This window comes from Cetorhinus maximus, chromosome 4, assembly GCF_964194155.1.
Source record: "Cetorhinus maximus chromosome 4, sCetMax3.hap1.1, whole genome shotgun sequence".
Taxonomy (NCBI): domain Eukaryota; kingdom Metazoa; phylum Chordata; class Chondrichthyes; order Lamniformes; family Cetorhinidae; genus Cetorhinus; species Cetorhinus maximus.
This window is the reverse complement of record NC_135882.1, coordinates 40,088,662-40,109,178: the sequence shown is the minus strand read 5'-3', so window position 1 is coordinate 40,109,178 and position 20,517 is coordinate 40,088,662. Positions and strand designations below refer to the sequence as shown.

General features: G+C 42.8%; 1 protein-coding gene across 1 annotated transcript in view; it reads left to right on the top strand.

Annotated features, from left to right (window-relative positions):
• itga9 (integrin, alpha 9) overlaps window positions 1–20,517 on the top strand; it is a 574,702-nt gene that overhangs the window by 535,517 nt on the left and 18,668 nt on the right. The window contains exon 27 of the mRNA XM_078540091.1: window positions 8,670–8,789. Coding sequence (XP_078396217.1) covers window positions 8,670–8,789 — 120 coding nt within the window. The remainder of the gene's footprint in view (window positions 1–8,669; window positions 8,790–20,517) is intronic.

Sequence of the window (20,517 nt, the reverse complement as noted above, 5' to 3'; positions counted from 1 at the left end):
ACAGGTTGCTTGATACCATAGTAGATTCTCTCCCGCTCCCTCGCGTAGTCTGCTGTGGCTAATTGTAGCTACCCGTCCCAGCTCCTCCCCCCCCACAACATTAGTCTTAAAGACATTGCCTAGTACACCACAGACTAGGAATCAAGTCTGGGTCTTTCAACTGTGTATACGTCACTTGTGAGAGATGGGGCAGTGACACAATCTGATACTTCCAGTAGGGAGCCGCATTTCCAGGGAGTACATCTTGGAAAATTATGGCCAAGTGGTTCTGATTTCTTGGTTGGTGTTCCGTGCTGTGCATCCCTTTGAGGAGCTTATTGTATTCTTTTCATGGAACGTGAGTGGCATTGGCAAAGCTGTTATTTGTTACCCATCCCTTGTTGCCCTGTAATGGTGTTGGTGGGTGTTCTTTCTATTTGAGCCACTACAGACCTTATGGTGATGGTGCAACCACAAAGTGTTAGTTGGGAATTCCAGTATTTCCCATAGGAGCACCATAAAATATTGCCCTTTGTTTGTGCCATGCTGTAAATTTTGAAATGTGTTGTAGAAGTATGAAATAGGGTTAGAGCAACTGAGTAGTTATGGTACTGTATTAACAACCCAGAGGCTCCAAGTATGAAATCACTCGGGAAAGTTGTGAAATTGAGTTCAATAAATATTGTAACTTTTAGGCTAACACCAATTACCAAATCATTGTAAAAACCCACTGGTTAACCAATGTCATTCAGGTCTGACCTACACATCGCTTATTCCCACACTGTGTCTGATTCTTAATAACCTTTGAAGTGCCTAGCAAGCCACTCACAATGAAAGCAATCACTGTCAAGGTGGTGGCCCACCACCAACCTTTCAAGGCAACTAGCAATGGACAATAAATGCAGCCTTGCCAATGCCACCCGCATCCTGAGAACAAATTTGAAAAAGTATTTTTTTGAAATTTAGTCACTGTTGCCATGTAGAAAAAAATAGCAGGCAATGGACATAAGAATATCCCACAATAATGCCATGAGATGATTGCCTCAATAACCCATTTTAGTTATATTGGTTGAGGGTTAATTGTTGCCCAGGGCACCACTCTTCTTTGAATAGTGCCATGAGGTTTTTTTATATTTATCTGAGAGACAATACAAGACCTCAGTTCAATCTCTTGTATAAAAGCCAACAAATCTCTGTCAACCTAGATTATTTGCTCATATCATTGAAGTGGAGCATAAACCCACAACCTCTGACTCAGAGGCATGAATACTGTATTTGAGCAAAGGTGAAACTTAATTTAAATGATTGACAATCAGGTACAGACCAGAAGACCCATGTGTCTCTTTATGTGCACAAATTGTCGACAAATAATAATATATCTGAGGGACTTAAGCTATGCTTCTTATGGCAACACCTCATTTTAAAATTCTCACCCTTGTGCTTAATTCCCTCTGTCACCTCTCCCACCGTTTTTTTTTTGTTGCCCCCTCCAGCCCTACAACCATCTAAGATCTCTGCGCTCCTGCAATTCTGACCTCTTGCCACGTCCCTGATATTTATCGTTCCACCATTCACAGTTGTACTTTCAGCTGCTTAGGCCATAAGCTCTAGAATTCCCTCCCTAAACCTTTCCAACTCTCTACCTCAATTTCTTCCTTTAAATTGCTGCTTATAATCTACCTCTTTGATCAGGTTTTTAGTCACCTGTCCTTATATCTCTCTATGGCTCGGTGTCAATGTTTGTATGATAATGCTCCTGTGAAATGCCTTGGGATGTTTTTACTACATTCAAGGCGCTATATAAATATAAGTTGTTATTATTAAGTTCAATATACTCAGGGTGGGGGTGGGAATGGGAAAGTGAGAGTGAACCTGGACTGCCAACTCTGTTCACAAATGCAAGTGTGTTGAGTCATGTGAGTTTAAATATTTATGTTCAAATGAGATTACAATCTGTGTCACGCTTGCTGGTCATAACTGTTGGCTCTTAACAGATCCCCAGTGTCTGGAATAAGTAAAAAGTGACCTTTGCATGCGCAAGAAGCTGCCTAAATCTTGTGTAGAAATTAGAAGTCAGAGGTTAACTGTTACCAGCACATAACTGCTCACTGGAACATGAGCACTCAGAATGGCATGTTGAAGAACGTTGTTAAACAGCATTAAATAAATAAAAGTAATGATATAGATTTTTTTTCTGAGATAGTAGTGGCTATTTTTATGTCCCTCTGGCTATTTTCATCTCTACTTAGAAAGTTAAATCTAAGGATTTAAGTGACTAAGGTGATACCAGAGATGAGAGCATTTGGTTATGAGGAGAGTGTACAAATTGGGGCTCCTTTATTAGAGCAAAGTGTGAGTGGAGATGAAATAGAGATGTTCAGAGTTTGAAATTATGAAAGGTAACTAGAGATCATACATTTGAGATAATCACCAAATAAAAAAGGGAGTTGCTCGGAGAAATTAATTTATGCAGAGCATTCTTGTAGGAACCCAATTGGTTCATGAAATTCCTTAAGGGAATAACACTTCCCATCCTTTTTGTAACTCATCCTTCACGAATGGTTGACTCTTAAGGCCCTGTAAAGTGGCCAAACAAGCTATTCAATCAGAGCAATTAGAACAATCAAGTAATAAATGCCAGACTTGTCAGTAACACCCACATCCCTAGAATGATTTTTCTTACTGATTGTGCAACTAGAATCAGAAGGAGAAGCAGAGTCTATAATATCAGCATATAGAAGTAGAAAATAGGAATAAGGTGCATAAAGGATTGAAAGTGTTGAATAGCACTAGACAAGAAAGTAGTATATTAGAGTTGAGCAGATTAAGAAGAACAGTGAGGAATACAAACACAGATTTAGGATGCATGTATATAAACACTCATAGTGTGGTTGGTGAGCGATAAACACAAAAAACGTGGAAATACAGTGTAGGGGCAATAACGGCAACATGGCTGCAAAACGGTGAGGATTGGGCACTTAATATTCACAGGATTCAAAGGGCTGGATCTTTGCTGAGTCAGGGTGACTCAGAAGCCCTTTAAAAATGGCAGGTGGGTCCCTATTTCAGCATTCCCAAACCCATTCCTGGGATTTCTGATTTTCAGGAGTGTCTTTTAAGGGTGCAGGCTGGTTTGGGTCGCAAGCCCACATGCTATGCCCCCGACCTAGTTGGCTCTATTGCAGAAATAGGCATCTCTTAGTCGCCCGCAATTTTCAGGGGGTCAGACTAGCTTTTCAAAGAGTTGTGCTTCACGGCACCTCAGAGGTGTCATGAACTACAGTTTTCATGAGGGAATCTTTTGAAATGTAAGTTCAAAAGGTCCTCTTTATGCCCCCATGCCAAGTTATGCCCTCACCACCCCTTATGGCCCCTCATGCCCAGGCATACTCTGCCCTCAAGTAACCCCTATGGTCCTTCATGCCCCTATGCCCCATTAGGGCACTTTCATGCCCATCCACCTACTAGGCTCTGTATAGAACCAATGAACCTGATAATGTCAGTAGGATGGGTTTAAAAAAAAGCTTTTAGAAAACAGTTATTGATAACTTTTCACTTTCCTAATAAAAATTCCTTTTTACTACAGCCCAATAAAAGTGTCAATCGTCCAGACCCTTTAAAATATCAATAGTAGGAACTGAAAACAGTTGAAACCTTTTTATCCTATGAAAATAAACATTGTGAAATTGGCAGCATAGATCAGAGAGCCAGAGCTGTCAATCAAGCAATGTTTCCCCTGGGGCTCAGGTCTTTCAGCAGGCTAATAGATTTCTGGTCTCTTAGCCAAGGACACATAATGAGGCATGGCTGAGAGCCCAGAAATTCATTAGCCTGTTGAAAAACCTGAGCCCAGGGAAAAAACAATGCTTATTTCCAAAAAAATAGAGAGATTTCAAGTGCTTTCAGTTTCTGCTATGGATACTTTAAAGGCTTTGGATAATTGACACTTTTATTGGTCAATAAAAGTTTTTTTTAAGTGAAAAGTTATCAATGAATGACTTTTTAAAAAATAATTTTTTACATATCCTGCTGTCACTATAGGGTTCATTGGTTTGATACAATGTATAGTGGATGGAAGTGCAATAGCTTGGCATGGGAACATGATAAATGGGGGTTGTTAAGCGGGGCATACCTTGGCATGGAGGGTATGAGGGGATGTTTGGGACCACATTTTGGCATGAGGGGCCATAGGGGTTGTTTGGGGTCATGTCTTGGCACAGGGGGCAAGAGGGACAATAGGGTGTGGTGGGGGTATGAGGTGTCATGGAGGGGGCATGGAGAGTGTGTTGGGAGTGAGGGGATATGAGGAGTGAGGGCTGGAGGGCCTGTGTGTTTCGTGTGTTTTTATTATAGCTGGAGCAAATTCCCACAGCACAGAATTGTTACGGTGTAGAAGGAGGCCATTCAGCCCATCGTGTCTGCACCGGCTCACTGAGCATTTTAACTTAGTGCCAATTTCCAGCCTTTTCCCTGTAACCCTGCACTGAGGCAAGCCTTTTAAATAGCCCACCTTGGCACCCGGCAATCCCTGTGGCTGCAACTGAACATTTTCCCAGGTTGGCTGGACCAACTGCAGCCCACACCTATCTTCCCACAGTGAAAATCCCATCCTTGCTGAAACTTTCTCCCGAGGTGGGTGGGCCCAGCCAGGGATTTTCCCGACTCCCGCTACCCATCTCAAGGATGAAAATCCAGCCCAAAGTCTTCAAAATGATAGGGAAGGAAAGAAGGGAAGACCTTGTAGAGTTGGAAAAAGAGGATGGCCTTGTGGGAACAAGGACAGGATCCATTTGGTGAGAGTTGAGAGGCAAGAAAGGTGTGATCACACTACTAGGGATATTCTATAGGCCTCCAACTAGTGAGAAAGATAGAGGAGCAGATATGCAGGAAAAGCATAGAGATATGCAAGAATTATCGAGAGGTGATATTGGGGGACTTTATCCCCATTGATATTTGGATAACTAATGTTAGAATAAAGGGTGAATAGTGTGTACAGGAAAACTTCCTGATCAGTATTTCCTCAGAACAACTAGGATGAAGATCTGGTGCTAAGGAATGAGGTAGTCCACGTGGACAAGTATCTGAGGGGAAGCATTTGGGTAAGAGTGATCATCATATCATAAGGTTTAGATGAGTAATGGAGAAGAGCAAGGAACAATCTAAAGTAGAACTTCTAAATTGGAAGAGGGCCAACTTCAATGGGATGAGAGGAGACCTAGCCAGGGTAGAATGGAACCAAAGTTCAACAGGAAAATCTGTAATGAAATAATGGTTGATCATTAAGGAAGAAATGTTTTGGGTGCAGGCGAGATATGTTTCGACAATGAGGAAAGGTTGAGGAACCAATACCAGGGCTCCATAGATGACAAGGTAGATAGAGAATATGATGAAACAAAAAAGAGGGTGTATGATGCATGTCAGGTGAGTTCTTTAAGTGAGAATACAATAAGTTGACAGGGGAAGGAAAGTGTAAAATTTCACTGGCAAGAGAGACTATGATATTAGAATGGCAATTAACATAAAAGGGAGCCCAAGTGGAGATGTGTGAGGTAATGCATTCTGGCAAAGGAGATGAGGAAAGGCAATATAGACCTAATGGCACAATCCTAAAGAGCATACAGGGAGAGAGGGGCCTGAGGGCTCATGTGCATCGACCTTTTAAGGTGGCAGGACATATTGAAAGCGCAGTTAGCAAAGCATGTTGAATCTTTTACTTCATAAGTAATATTGGGTACAAAAGCAGGGAAGTTATGCTGATTGGGCCACAACGAGAGTGTTGCATCCTGTTTTAGTCACCATATTTCACTAAGGATGTGAGATTCCTTGAGAAGGTGCAGAGGAAATTCACCATAATGGTTCCAGGGATGGGGATTTTAGCTACAAGGTTAGGTTGGAGAAGTTGGGGCTGTTCTCCTTGGAGCAAAGGAGATTGAGGGGAGATTAGATAGAAGTGTACACGATTATGACAGGTTTAGATAAGGTAGATAAAGAAAAGCTGTTCCCATTCGCTGATGGCACAAGGACTAGAGGACACAGATTTAAGGTTTTGGGCAATAGATGCAGGGGGAATGTGAGGAAGAGCTTCTTTACCCAGCAACTGGTCATGACCTGGAACTCGCTGCCTATGAGGGTGGTGGAAGTGGAAATGCTGAATGATTTCAAAAGGAAATTGGATGGACATTTGAGGGAAATAAACTTGCAGAGCTACTGGGATAGAGTGGGGGAGGAATGGGACTGACTGGACTGCTCTATAGAGAACTGACATGGGCTTGATAGGCTGAATGGCCTCCTGTGCTGTTATGACTCTATGGCTAGAGGTTTATGTTAAGGTGGTGGCCTCACACCTGTTACTGAGAAGTCGGGGGCAATTCTCCTTCTGCTTGGCAGGGTTGCCCCACAGCGAGCTTATAGCTGTTGGGCTGTTAATTGGCTCAGAGTGAGACTTCTGCCCCATCTGGGAGTGAGTCAGTCCTGCTTCTGAGAGCTGCCGGCCAATCAAATGGCTCTTTAGTGCCAACACCGCCACCGGGACTGATGGCCGCTGCTGGGACTCCAGACATCCTCAACCGCAAAAAGCTAGGATCTAGAGACCCTGGCAAGTCTAGGGTTAAATAAAAGTGGAAAATGCTGGAAATACTCAGGGGGTCTGGCAGCATCTATGGGGAGAGAAACAGAGTTAACATTTAAGGTCGTGACCTTTCATTCAAACCGGGGTTTTGCTGGGGACAGGCTGGCAGGCCCCAGTGAGGGGTTGGGGGCTCCGGGTTCAGGACGGCTGTGAGGGGAGAGAGCACACCAACGGGGGGAGTAATGTGGGGGTGGGGGAAGGTGGTGTTTATTTGGCACAGGGTTCCCAAACAGGTGGGACCTTCCCCCACAACCCACAAAAAAGCCACCAAGTTTCACACCTCCCACCACTGGTAAAATACTGGTGGTGGCAGGAGGAGGCCCTTATGTGGCATTAATTGGCAATGTGGACATTGATTGGCAATTTAAGGGGTTCAATTGCCCCAAGGGTGGACGGGCATCCTGGCCGCTGGTAAAATACCAGTGGAGGCAGGTAGATGCTGGCATGGCACACTGGCATTGCACTCAATTATACAGCCCTCCTGCCTGCCAGCCTGCTCTGAGGGATGGGGTGGGGCGGGCTGGTGGTGTGGGCCTGTAAAATTGTACCCTTTGAGTCTTTGAGGTATAAAGTTGATATAGAAGAAAAATAAGGTTTTAAAGAGGGCTGGGAAATTGGACAAGATGGCGATTATTTTCAGGGCTGGTCCTCTGTGCTTTCGTTATTCTGTTCTATAACTTGTGCCAACATGGACATTTTCTTCCAGCCTTGTGGCTGTCACTGTATTTAAGGGATGTAAGGTGAAGCAACCCACAATTTCTCTGCCTGTGTATCGTTCCCAGCAGCACTATGGATGTACCTGCAATAGTTGGACGGTTCACGAAGGCAGCTCACCACCATCCTCTCAAGAGCAATTACGGATGGACAACAAATGCTGCCCTTGCCAGCAACACCTGCTTCCCATGAAAGAATAAATAACATCCCCTTCCCTTTCTAAGAAAAATGAGCTTTTTCAAACCTTTGTCTCCAAAGGAGCTATGTTGTCTTCAAGACTGGTTAATCAATCCCCTCCCCGGGATTGATTACCTAAGGCTTGGTGCCTTTAAGAAGGCCTCAATGGGACTCAAACTAGCTCTCAATGGGCCGGTGAACCACTTAGGTGGTTCATTTATATGAAAAGCAGAATTTTTGGGGAAGCCCAATAACTCAACCCAAAATGGCCCCTTAACCTTGCCGGAGGAACCAGGCGGTAGATTGTTCCATGTTCCCCCATACTGAAAGTTAAACGGCAGTACAAATGGGCAGAATCCACTGTAATCAGGGCCCATTTTAAATTCTGCCCCTGAGGAAAAATCAGGCTTTGTGCCTGTCCAGTCTCAGAATGTTGGAGACAATGAGTATTCGGTTGCAAGTATGATTGTCTACACCAGTAATGTAACTGAACCTTTTATTAACCCATCAATTGTTCTACAAGAGAATTTATCATTTTTACTATTCAAATGGAAAAAATTAAAGGACAGAATGACTTGTATTTATATAGTGCCTTTCATGACCACTGGATTTGCAGCCAATGATGTGCTTTTGAAACTAGTCACTGTTGTAATGTAAGAAACATGGTAACTAATTTGATGATGACCAAATAATCTATTTTTTGTGATGTTGGCTGAGGAATAAACATTGGCCTGCACACAGCGGATAACTCCATTGTTCTTCCAAATAATACCATGCGATCTTTTACATCCACCCTTGGTTTCAGATCTTGTGCAAAAGACAGCACCTCTAACAGTGCAGCACTCACTCGTGGCTTGATTTGTGTGCTCAAGTGGGACTTGCAGATGCAACCTTTTGATTCAGCAACAAGTTTCCATCATGTGCCATGGTTGACACACACAGGAGGAATGATTTGAGCTGCTGACAAAATCTGAAGAAGTCGCAAGTTGGTTACATGACTGACAGTTTTGAAAGATGGCATATGGATGTTACATAAAACATGCTTCTCTCATAGCAGCACTGTCAAATTGAAGTGTCTTGAGAATTTATTGGCACCACGTGTGATGCCATCTTAATGTTTTGCCAGTTGGTGTCTCTGAGTCCCATTAACACAGCTTTCCCTTTCATCTAGATGGTGTTTGAAGCCTTGCACAATATGGAGCCTCGTGGTTACGTTGTGGGATGGATCATCGCCATCAGCCTTTTTGTGGGAATCCTCATTTTCCTATTACTTGCTGTTTTGCTTTGGAAGGTAAACTGGCATGTGATCTCTCAGAGCAGTCTTATATTTTTCCATGGAAGCAGAAATTTGCCTTTGTTTTTTCTTCTAGTGTGAATAAACTATATCTGATGGATTGTCCATTATCCATTTAATCGTTTAAATGCTTCCTACAATATTAACACACAGGTTGGTTCCACAACCTGGGAATGGCCTATGTGGGTAGTGAGGGCTGTGATTTCTAGGGATGTACTGCATGCAAGTGTTGCTCCATCCTATTAGCGCTAAATCACATAATTACTCTTGCACAGATATTTAAATTATGGGGTTGTTTTTTGAATCAGGCATTCTCAGAACTACCTTGCTGCAGCCTGATTTTCTATCCATTCATTTACTGTAAATGGATGCATCTGAATTATTAATCTGTGCTGAAAGCAAAAGAAACAAATAAACTCGCCATACAGTGCCTTTCACATCCTCAGATCATCCCAAAGTACTCCACAACCAATGAAATGCATTTTGCTTTGTAGTCACTGTTTTATTGGTAAAAGCAGCAGCCAATTTGTACACAGCAAGGTCCCACAGTCAGCAAGTAAGTGACCAGGTAATCTGTATTTGGTGGTATTGGCTGATGGATTAATGTTGGCCCGGAAACTGGGTGAAATTTCTACTCTTCTAATAATCCCAAGGGATTTTTTACAAATATTTTCCAAATAGGCAGGTGTTGCCCCACTTCAACATCTGAAAAGTTGTGTGAAAAGTGAATGAACTTGTAAATTGTTTTGATTTTTGGGATTTGGACGATACTACCAATGCCCTATTTAATATCCATCCCTAGTTAGCCTGAGGTGGTGGTGGGATTTCTCCTCGATCTTCTACAGGCCTTGTGGTACTATAAGGGAATTACCATATTTTGACCCAGTGCCAATGAAAGAACAACAAAAAAATGTCTTAGTGAGTGACTTGGAGAAGAGCTTAAAGGTGACAGTAGATCCATGACATGGTTGCTCTTGCTCTTCTCAATGGTTGACATCACAGAGCTGGGAGTTGTTGTTAAAGTAACCTTGGTGAGTTGTTACTGTGCAACCCATGTGCATACTGCAGTCACAGTTTGCTGGAAGCGGAAGAGATGGACGTTGATTTCACTAGTAGGGGCACCAACGAAGCAGTCTACTGTAACCTGGATAGTGTGAAGCTTCTTGACTGTTGTTGTGATATGGCCTTATCCAGTTTAACTTCTGCTTAATGTCGCTGGTGTAATAATTTTGAAAGCTAAAGAAGTACACTCATGAGGATAAGTCTATCATGCATATTACAGAACTTCACAAGCCACATGTGAAAAGGATTTCACATCAGAATTGGAGCTTGAGAGGGACAATAACGTTGAAAGTACCATGTACATAGAATCTAAACCACCGTGCATCTTATGGCATCTTGCACCTTCAATGTTTTTTTCTTCATTCGTGGGATGTAGGCTTCGCTGGCTGGGCCAGCATTTATTGCCTATCCCTAGGTGTCCTTGAGAAGGTGGTGGTGAGTTGCCTTCTTGAAGCGCTATAGTCCATGTGGCATAGGTACTCCCACAGTGCTGTTAGGAAGGGAGTTCCAGGATTTTGACCCAGCAACAGTAAAGGAGCAGCGATATATCTCCAAGTCAGGATGGTGAGTGAATTGGAGGGCAACTTCCAGGCAGTGGTGTTCCCACCTATCTGCTGCCCTTGTTCTTCTAGACAATAGTGGTCATGGATTTTGAAGGTGCTGTCCAAGGAGCCTTGGTGAATTCCTGCAGTGCATCTTGTAGGTGGTACAAACTGCTGCCACTGTGCTTGTGGATGTGGTGCCAATCAAGTGGGCTGCTTTGTCCTGGATGGTGCCAAGCTTCTTGAGTGTTATGGGAGCTGCACTCATCCAGGCTAGTGGGGAGTATTCCATCACACTCCTGACCCGTGCCTTGTGGATGGTGGACAGGCTTTGGGGAGTCAGGAGGTGAGTTACTCGTCGCAGGATTCCTAGTCTCTGACCTGCTCTTGTAGCCACAGTGTTTATATGGCTAGTCCAGTTCAGTTTCTGGTCAATGGTAACCCTTAGGATGTTGATAGTGGGAGATTCAGTGATGGTAATTCCATTGAATGTTAAGGAACGACAGTTAGATTCTCCCTTGTTGCAGATGGTCATTGCCTGGCACTAGTGTGGTGCGAATATTGCATTCCACTTGTCAGCCCAAGCCTGGATATTTACCAGGTCCTGCTGCATTTGGACATGGACTGCTTCAGTATCTGAGGAGTCGCGAATGGTGCTGAACATTGTGTGAACATCCCCACTTCTGACCTTATGATGGAAGGAAGGTCATTGATGAGGCAGCTGAAGATTGTTGGCCCGAGGGCAAGTGCATTACCTCACACTTTTCTGAGTTGAATGTCATTTGCCACTAGAGGCGCACCTGACCAATCCATTGATATCCTCCTGCAGTTTACAGCTGCACCTGCCGTACTCTCTGCACTCTTCGTTGAACCAGAGTTATGGACTCATAGACGTCTACAGCACAGAAGGAGGCCATTCGGCCCATCATGTCCACGCTGGTCATCAAAGATCTGACTACACTAATCCCATTTTCCAGCGCTTGGCCCATAGCCCTGGCGGCTATGGCAACGCAAGTGAATATCTAAATACTTCTTAAATGTTATGAGAGTTTCTGACTCTACCATCGTTTCAAGCAGTGAGTTCCATACTCCCACCACCTTCTGGGTGAAAAAGTTTCTCAACTCCCCTCTTAGCCTTCCACCTCTTAGCTTAAATCTATGACCCCTGGTTATTGACCCCTCTACTAATGGAAAAAGTGCCTTCCTTTCCACCCTATCTATGCCCCTCATAATCTTATATTCCTCTATCAGGTCCCCTCTCAACCTTCGTTGCTCCAAGGAAAACAGCCCCAGCCTATCCAATCTTTTCTCATAGCTCAGACCCTCCAGCCCAGCATCCCTGGTAAATCTTTTCTGCACCCCCTCCAGTGCAATGACATCCTTCCTATAATGTGGTGACCAGAACTGCATGCAGTACTCCAGTTGTGGCCTAACCAGCATTTTATACAGCTATAGAGTCATAAAGGTCTACAGCACAGAAAAAGGCCCTTCGGCCCATTGAGTCTGCACCGGTCAAACAAGTACCTAACTATTATAATCCCATTTTCTAGCACTAGGCCCATAGCGTTTTATGCCATGGCATCGCAAGTGCACATCCAAATGTTATGAGGGTTTCTGCCTCTACCAGCCTTTCAGGCAGTGAGTTTCAGATTCCCACCACCCTCTGGGTGAAAAAATTCTTCCTCACATCCCCTCTAAACCTCCTGCCCCTTACCTTAAATCTATGCCCCCTGGTTATTGATCCCTCCACCAAGGGGAAAAGTTCCTTCCTGTCTACCCTATCTATGCTCCTCATAATTTTAAACACCTCAATCATGTCCCCCCTCAATCTCCTCTGCTCCAAGGAAAATAACCCCAGTCTATCCAATCTCTCCTCATAACTAAAACTCTCCAGCCCAGGCAACATCCTGGTAAATCCCCTCTGCACTCTCTCTAGTGCAGTCACATCCTTCCTATAATGCGGATTCCAGAATTATCTCTCCCTGACTGTTTGAGGGCGTATAGTACACACCCAACAGCGTGTTTGCCCCTTTTGCGTTTTTCATTTCTACCCATATGGCTTCATTTGATGATCCTTCCAAAATATCATCCATCCTCACTGCTATAATTGATTTCTTGATCAATATTGCAACTCTCCTCCTCTGCTATTCCCCTCTCTATCTTGCCTGAGTACCCTATAACCAAGAATGTTGAGCTGCCAATCCTGCCCTTCTTTTAGCCAAGTCTCAGTCATAGCTATGATAACATACTCCCACGTACCTATCTGCGCCCTCAGCTCGTCTGTTCTTATTCCTCAGGCTCCTTGCATTAAAATATATTCCATTTAGCCTTGCTAAACTCAATTATTTCTGATCTAGCCTATGTTTCCTCTGCCATCCAGTCTCACTAGCGTTTTAACTTCTAATTCCATCTCAGCTTCTCTCCCCTCTGAACTACTTTTCAGGATCCCATCCCCCTGCCAATTTAGTTTAAATCCACCCCATCAGCATTTGCAAATCTCCCTGCAAGGATGTTGGTCCCGTTCCTGTTCAGATGTAACCCGCCCAACTTGTACAGGTCCCACCTCCACCAGAAATGGTCCCAATTCCCCAGGAATCTAAAGCCCTCCCTCCTGCACCATCTGTCCAGCTACGCATTAATCTGCTCTATCCTTCTGTTCCTTTACTCACTACTGCGTGGCACCAGGAGTAATCCGGAGATTACTACTTTTGAAGTCCTACTTTTCAATTTCCTACCTAACTCCCTAAAGTCCGCTTGTAGGACCTCATTCCTCTTTCTTCTTATGTCATTGGTCCCAACATGGACCACGACCTTTGGCTGTTCACCCTCCCCCTTCAGAATGTCCTGCAGCCGTTCCGTAACATCCTTGACCTTTGCACCCGGGAGGCAACATACCGCATTAGGGTTAGGGTTAGGGTTAGGGAGTCACGTCTATGGCCACAGAAGCGCCTGTGTACTCCCCTCACTAACGAATCCCCTACCATTTTGCCCTTCCACACTTCTCCTGCCCTGAGCACTTGGACCACCCACAGTGCTATGGCCTTGGCTCTGTTTGGCCTCCACAGAGGAACCATCACTCTCACCATTTTCCAAGGGCGAAAAACGGTTTGCGAGCAAGATGCACTTGGGGGATTCCCTCACTACCTATCTGGCCCCCTTCTGTCTGGCGGTCACCCATTCCCTCTCCGCATGCACTTCCTTAAGCTGCGGGGTGACCACATCCTGAAACGTGCTATCCACGAATCTCTCAGCATCGTGAATGCACCAATATGCCCCCAGCTGCCACTCAAGCTCCAAAACCCGGAGCTTGAGTTGCTCCAGTCGGAGGCACCTGCTGCACACATGGTCACCCAGACCGCCAGGAGCATCTAGGATTTCCCACATAGCACAGGACGTGTAAATTAGGGGACTGAGCTCCCCAGACATATCTTAACTAAATAGAATATGGACCCTTGCTTTTATTTTTCCCTTACTCCTACTTAAGTATAGATTAGCTCTGAAGAAGAGTCATACGGACTCTAAATGTTAACCCCGTTTCTCTCTCCACAGATGCTGCCAGACCTGCAGAGTTTTTCCAGCATTATCTGTTTTTATTTCAGATTTCCAGCATCCACATTATTTTGCTTTTATATTAGTGAACATCTATTAGTTTCATGGGCACCATTACTCGTACCAACTTTTCATTCCATATTTATTTAATTAACTGAATTTACACTACCCAACTGCTGTAATGGAATTTGAATTCATCTCCAAAGCATTAGTCCAGGCCTCTGGATTACTAGTCCACTAGCTTCTAAACTATTGCTGCCATTCCCCACAGAGCTGTTGTTCACTAATGTCCTTCACAGGAAGGAAGTCTTCTTTCCTTACCCTACCTTGTCTACACGTGACTCCAGAATCACAGCAATGTGATTGACTCTTAACTGCCCTCTGAAATGGCCTTGTAAGCCGCTCAGATGTACCAATCCTCTATAAAAGGTCCAATAAGAAGAAAGTCGTATAGATCACACAGCATCAACCTATACACAATAAAGGCACATCTTTCTTTCGTGTCAGATCTTGGGACCTTGAATCGCTCTTGTAAATCATCACAGCTTATTCAGTTCACTCACTATCTTCATATCGCAGAATATATCAGAAACATGTGAGTTGAAAGTACTATGCAATCTAGAGTATAATTCATTTTTAGCTGACACCATTCATTCTTGAAGTTGTTGTGGTTTTGTTTCTTAGTTTCTGCCACTAACTGATTGTACTTTATACAGTGTTCATACATCTGCAAATGTTTAGGATTTGGGATTGATTTAGAGAGTACACATTTTGATTTTTATCTGCTGAAGATTGTATAAGCTTCAGGTTGGCTGTAGTAAATATCAAAACACTGAGGGTGCACACTGAATCCATATACTAAATTATGTATATCTTTACTGTTTCAAATTGGAGCTGTCAAATATCTCAGCATCAGGCGCACATGCATTCACATTAGAGGGTCTCTGTTTCCCTTTCCCCAGCCAATACTGCATCAGTCAACAATAGCAGCAACTTAAATTTATATAGCACCTTTAACATAGAAAAACATCCCGAGGTTCTGGGAATAGGCATGGAGTTAACTAGGCTAATTCAAGGGAGGTGAGCACTGTAATTATCTTCTGTAAAATTGCACCTAACGAAAGATAAGTTAAATGTGCTGAAGATATACAAAAGATTAACAATGTGTTTTAACTGCAATTTCTCAGTTGTCCTCTTTGAAAACAGTATAGTTAAAACTATCTGTCTAGCTGTGACTGGCATACCATCATTTCTGATACTGTTAAGGCCAGGTGAGGAGAGATAGACCGGCTGCCCTCTTTTTCCAGGTTTTTGAACGGATATGCTTGCCAATTCAGTGAGTGTTTAACTGTTCACATGCTGTGACTGTAAAAGACAGACACGTTTTCTAGTAAGCTTTTAAAGAAAATAATCGGATTTATTGTATTTAACACCTGATCTAAATAAAAATAAGACTGACTTACACACATGCATTCGAGGATTCAAATACGCGCACACAAGTAAGTTACAAAGTGGGAGGACAGGTTGAGGAGTTTAAAAGTCCAATAAAAATCAGTGGTACATGGAACTAGTGGATTGATAACTTGGATGGTTTCAGACCGGGCTCAATGGTCTTTCTGGATTCTGAATCGAAACAATTTAAAGACGTTGACGCACAATTTTTACCTTTTCTTTTGGAGCCAGCAGCCGCTGTGTTGATTCATAAAATACCACCTGTGGCATGAGAATGGTCAGACAACAGGCAGGGCTTGAGCATGAATGCAGGATGGTTGGAGATAGAGAAAGAGATAGTACCCACTCTGGATCCTGCTTCTTCTGTTCTCTTCTTTTGTTCTCTAACTTGGAGAAAAACAGTTTCTTAAACAGTTCCTTAACTGGCTCATCACATGACCCCTCTCATCAACTGATCAGTTCCCCAAACATGGTCATAGCAAGTTCATTCCAGGTCCATGGTTTGGATGTGATTAGATTATGGCTGGATGAGTTCTTATCTCAGCCAGTTTCCATTGTCCAAAGTGATTGTGTCTAATGGCATGCCCCCCCCAACCCCCAGTTGAATACTGGTGCTGTCTGCGTGTTTTGTGAGTGGGTCAGGAGATGGATGCATTCACATTCCTCTAAGGTGATTGTCTTTAATAGGCTCTTCTAGGCAGCCTGACTCTTTTTAATGGCTTTGGAATTTGTAAGGCACAGTTATGCAAATGTTCAGCCATCTTAGAAGTTGCTGTTTTAAGTCACTGAAGTACTGTTTTCAGTCTTTTAAAATTCAATCAGTGGTTTTAGCCCAATAAATAAATAAAGTTATTTTTGATATAAAGCATGTCTTTCTAACAGATACATAATAAAAATAAAGAAAAATGCAATGCCTAAATTTCTGATTCAACAGCTGACTGGGCTTTGCCCTTTCACCCCCGTATTTATGAGCATTTACCCTGGCATATCTTGAGAGGCTTTGTGTGCCAGGGTCAGTGTAACTTTTCTGGAATGCTCCTGGTGAACTTACCACTGGTGCTTGGCAGCTTTTCTTAGGTTTGTGGGAAGAAAATGGCAATGGATGCTCGGTGCAGCATTATACAATGGGTGGGCATCAGTGCTGTACAAAAAAGTCTTCCAAACTCCTACCTTTGACCAGTCCAGCCACTGATTATTCTGTAGGTAATAACTATGCAGGGACAAAGTGCAGTATTATTGCAAGTGCAAAGGAAGAGTATTGCTGGAAAAAGAGACAAAAAAAGAGGCTTTTCATCTTGCACTCATCAGGACACTTTGCAAGAATACCAACACAAGGGGAAAACAGCAATTTTCCAGTATGAGAAGAGAGTGCTGATTGGTTGGCAAGTGGACTCTGATTGGTAGAGGCGTTGCCAAGGAGAATGCAGCAATTGATGGTGATTGACAGTTAACTGCCAAGCATCATTTGAAATTTAAACCAGGCAGCTTGACCCTGATTGGTCAAGGCATTGCCCTGAGAAATGAGTCAGCGAATGGCTATCACTTATTTTTCTTAGCTGAAACAGTCACAGTGTGTGTACATGTTCTTTCTGTCTGCAAAGAACAGGGCCATGCATATTAATATATGTAGCTTCCACTGCACACATATGCACCACACTGCACGCCCAACTGACGATCTTAAATTGGTTGTCAGCATAATTATTAGCATACTGAGGATTATTTAGCAAATGTCTAATTGCAGAATCAACATTGCATAGTAGCAGCATGAAACAGCTAGCTTCGCCTGTTGCTCAAATTTTTGAGATACCTATCTGTATCCCTTTGCAAACATCTTATATCCTCTTCACAACTTACTCTCCTACATATCCTTGTGTCATCAACAAATTTAACAGCCATACGTTCGGTACCTTCATCCAAGTCATTGATATAGATCCTCTTCGAAGGCTAGCAAATGGCACAGTAATGTTATGGCAAGCGGATGATAAATGCCAAGCTGCTCAAATCCCAAAGAGAAACTTGAAACAACTGCCGCCAGGGTTTTGCAATTTGTATATATTTCAAGACGCGGGCTTTGAATTCAGTAAAAAGGTCACCAAATTTTATAGGTTTCTTACAAAATTAAATTAAACCTTTATTAATAGAAGAAATTATTTTAAGCACATATATAGATCTACAAATTACTACTATAATAACTTCTAAATCCCCAAATTAATCTAAACCCCAGTTACACCTGTTAGGGCAACAGTAAGACATATAGGGTAGAATTTTGCACTTGTCGGGCGGGCTCACCAGGGGTAGTCAGGAAGCCGACCGCCGCCCGTGATCAAGGCAGGAAGGTGATTTCAAGCTGGTGGGCCAATTAAGGCCCGCCCAATGTGAAACACGAGCGACAGTGCTCCGTGCTGCCTGTGTGGTGGGCGGGGAGTGCGAGCGGGGCGAGCATGACCTTTGCACATGCACGCGAATGTGCACTTCATAATCCCCCTGAGGCATAGAGCTGCCTCAGGGAGACAAAGAGTTTTAGAAAAAAATACTAAAAAAATTTAAAATGTTACAACACATGTCCCCTCATGTAACTCTGCCACATGAGCAGGGACGTGGTATTAATTGAATTTTTTAATTTAAAAATTTTTTTATTTGCTTTAGGAAACCTCATCCTACCCATGGATGAGGTTTCCTTAAAAGTGCAGAGGTCGCTTGGCCTTTTTGCCTGCCTACCAACCTTACATTGGACGGGCAGCGAAAAATTTAACTTAAATGATAATTTAATGGTCTTAATAGGCCTTTTAATTGTCAGCGGGTCTGCTGCCGATTCCTGCTGACCGAACCATCATGCGACTGCATGTTGACATCGGGACGCTTGCCTGACGTCAATGCGCGTCATTTGATGCTCGAGCAGGTTGGGCGTGTGCCTGTCCACTGAGGTGAAAATTCTGCCCATAGAATTTAAAAGACCCAGGCAAAGTAACACACAATACCCTGGACAGTCGAATTCAAAGTAAGGTTTTCTCAGCTTCAGTTCCTGGTAGACAGCAGTTTGAGGCTTAGATGCTGGAGGCTTTTCACACTTGTTAGATCTTAGAATTCCTGCCCTTACACACAGCCTTCCCTCCTTTATACATATTTTCCCCTTTGAATGCAAACTCCCATTGTTTCACTATGTCTTTGGACTTTACCTCTCTAATAATAAAAATCCATCAAAGTACCAATTTTACCAGTAATCTTTTGGAAAAATAACCACACTGTTTCTTAACTTCTCCTGGCTAGGCAAAACATTTCACCCCCTCTTTTGAATTCAAGCTAATCTGATATATTTAAAAATGCAAATGCCCCCTTTACACCTTACATTCTAAAACTTCTCCCATGTTTACCTATTTAACATTTCAAACCTAGCTTATCTTCTGGTACATCAAAACCTTCAGACCAGCTGCCTTTAATTCAGTTAAGTCTCACCCCCCACATACACACAGACACAGACACCACTATTACTCTGCTTTACAATAAATTACAATAACATTATGAAAATTATTATATCTTCCTGACTATAAGCAGAAACTGAATGGTGATTAATTCAATCTGGAGGTGGGGCCAGCATGAACTTTTCATAAACTAACATAAAAAATATCAAAATTCTATTTGTGCTGAACATAATTTGAACTGGCTAAAATGGCATTATGTGGAATTCCTCAATTTTTGTGCTGCTTTGGCCAATTTGAATTGTGCCCTAGCAGAAACTCGGGGTCAACATGTTACCCACTGTGAAATAGTTGCAATTATTGTTAGGTAGCTTTTAGGACATATCCATATAAGGTTAAACAGCTCAGTATCAGCCATCAACTTCAAAATCAGAGAATGGTGTCAATGATCCGTTTATTGGGCTGATGAACTAAAATGATTTGATGATCTCACTCTGCTGCCTATTTTTCAGTGATTTACTTTTCCTCACTAGGGAGATGAGCGCAAAGTGTTTGCTTGAGTTTTCCTTTTTCTTGTGCAGAAATTGCCTTCCCTTTGGTGGGGGAGGGGGAGTGGGTGGCGGGGGAGCTGGAGTCAACTTTTGCAAATTCTTCAGTTTTCCATCCTTTGATTTATTGATTACACCTTTGATCTAAAATGGTTTGTGTTGCTGTTCCCATGCATAAGGGATGCCATGCAACACTGAAACCAATGCCCTCAGGTGATTAGTATCAATGTACATCTCAACTGTTTTCCAATGCTGTGTTTCTTTAGTTCTGATAACTGTGGCATTGATCCAGGAATGTATTAATGGGAAGTTTTCTGTTGTAATAGTTCAGTAATATTCAGAAGTTTACTTTCAGTAATGCCAAAACTGCTGGCCAACAGCTGATGGGAAAGTATGCGTCTAATTGCTTATCAGTTAAAATTCCAAAGAAAGCAGCTGGAATATTTGTGCTGTTGAACAAAGGTAAATTAAAACCAGTCTCGAGAAAGAGTCTTTGTCCAATGCCTGATGACTCAGTGGTGTAGAAGATACATTATATATACAAAATAAAACAGCTTACCACTGATTTATTTTCCTGTTCCCCTGATAAGCAATGTGCACCAATCTTCAATCAGAGCTTTGTTTAACATAATTGAGCGAACAGCAAAAATGCACAGGCTAATGAGGTGGATTTGATGCAACCAAGGCCATCAACCCATTCAACACTAACATGAAAAGGCTTTCACATTCCAGTATATGAGAACAACTTTTTTGTACTGGAATAAATGTTTAGTTCACATTGAAATCTCTTGCCATCTTAGCAAATATTTACGTCAAAATGACTCCTTCAGGAATAATCTTGTTGCTGTAAACTCAGTTCAGTTTACCACTAGTCCGCCTGGACAGAAATTCTGACTGAATTAGTTTGAAATATCATCTGAACTCTAAACTAACTAGTGAAGGATTGTCACTGAGGTTAGAAGGGATTGCCTCAGGTAGACTGGATGAGTAACTGCTGCTTGTTCATCATGGTAAAATGTTTAAATCTAATTTACTTAGGTTAACTTACAAATGTGGAAACTCACCTGCTGTGCAAGAATTGGGAAATTGCAGGGCACAGGGCCTATAATTGTCTGTCCATTATGGAGTAGAGAATGATGAGGATTGCAGCCAGTGG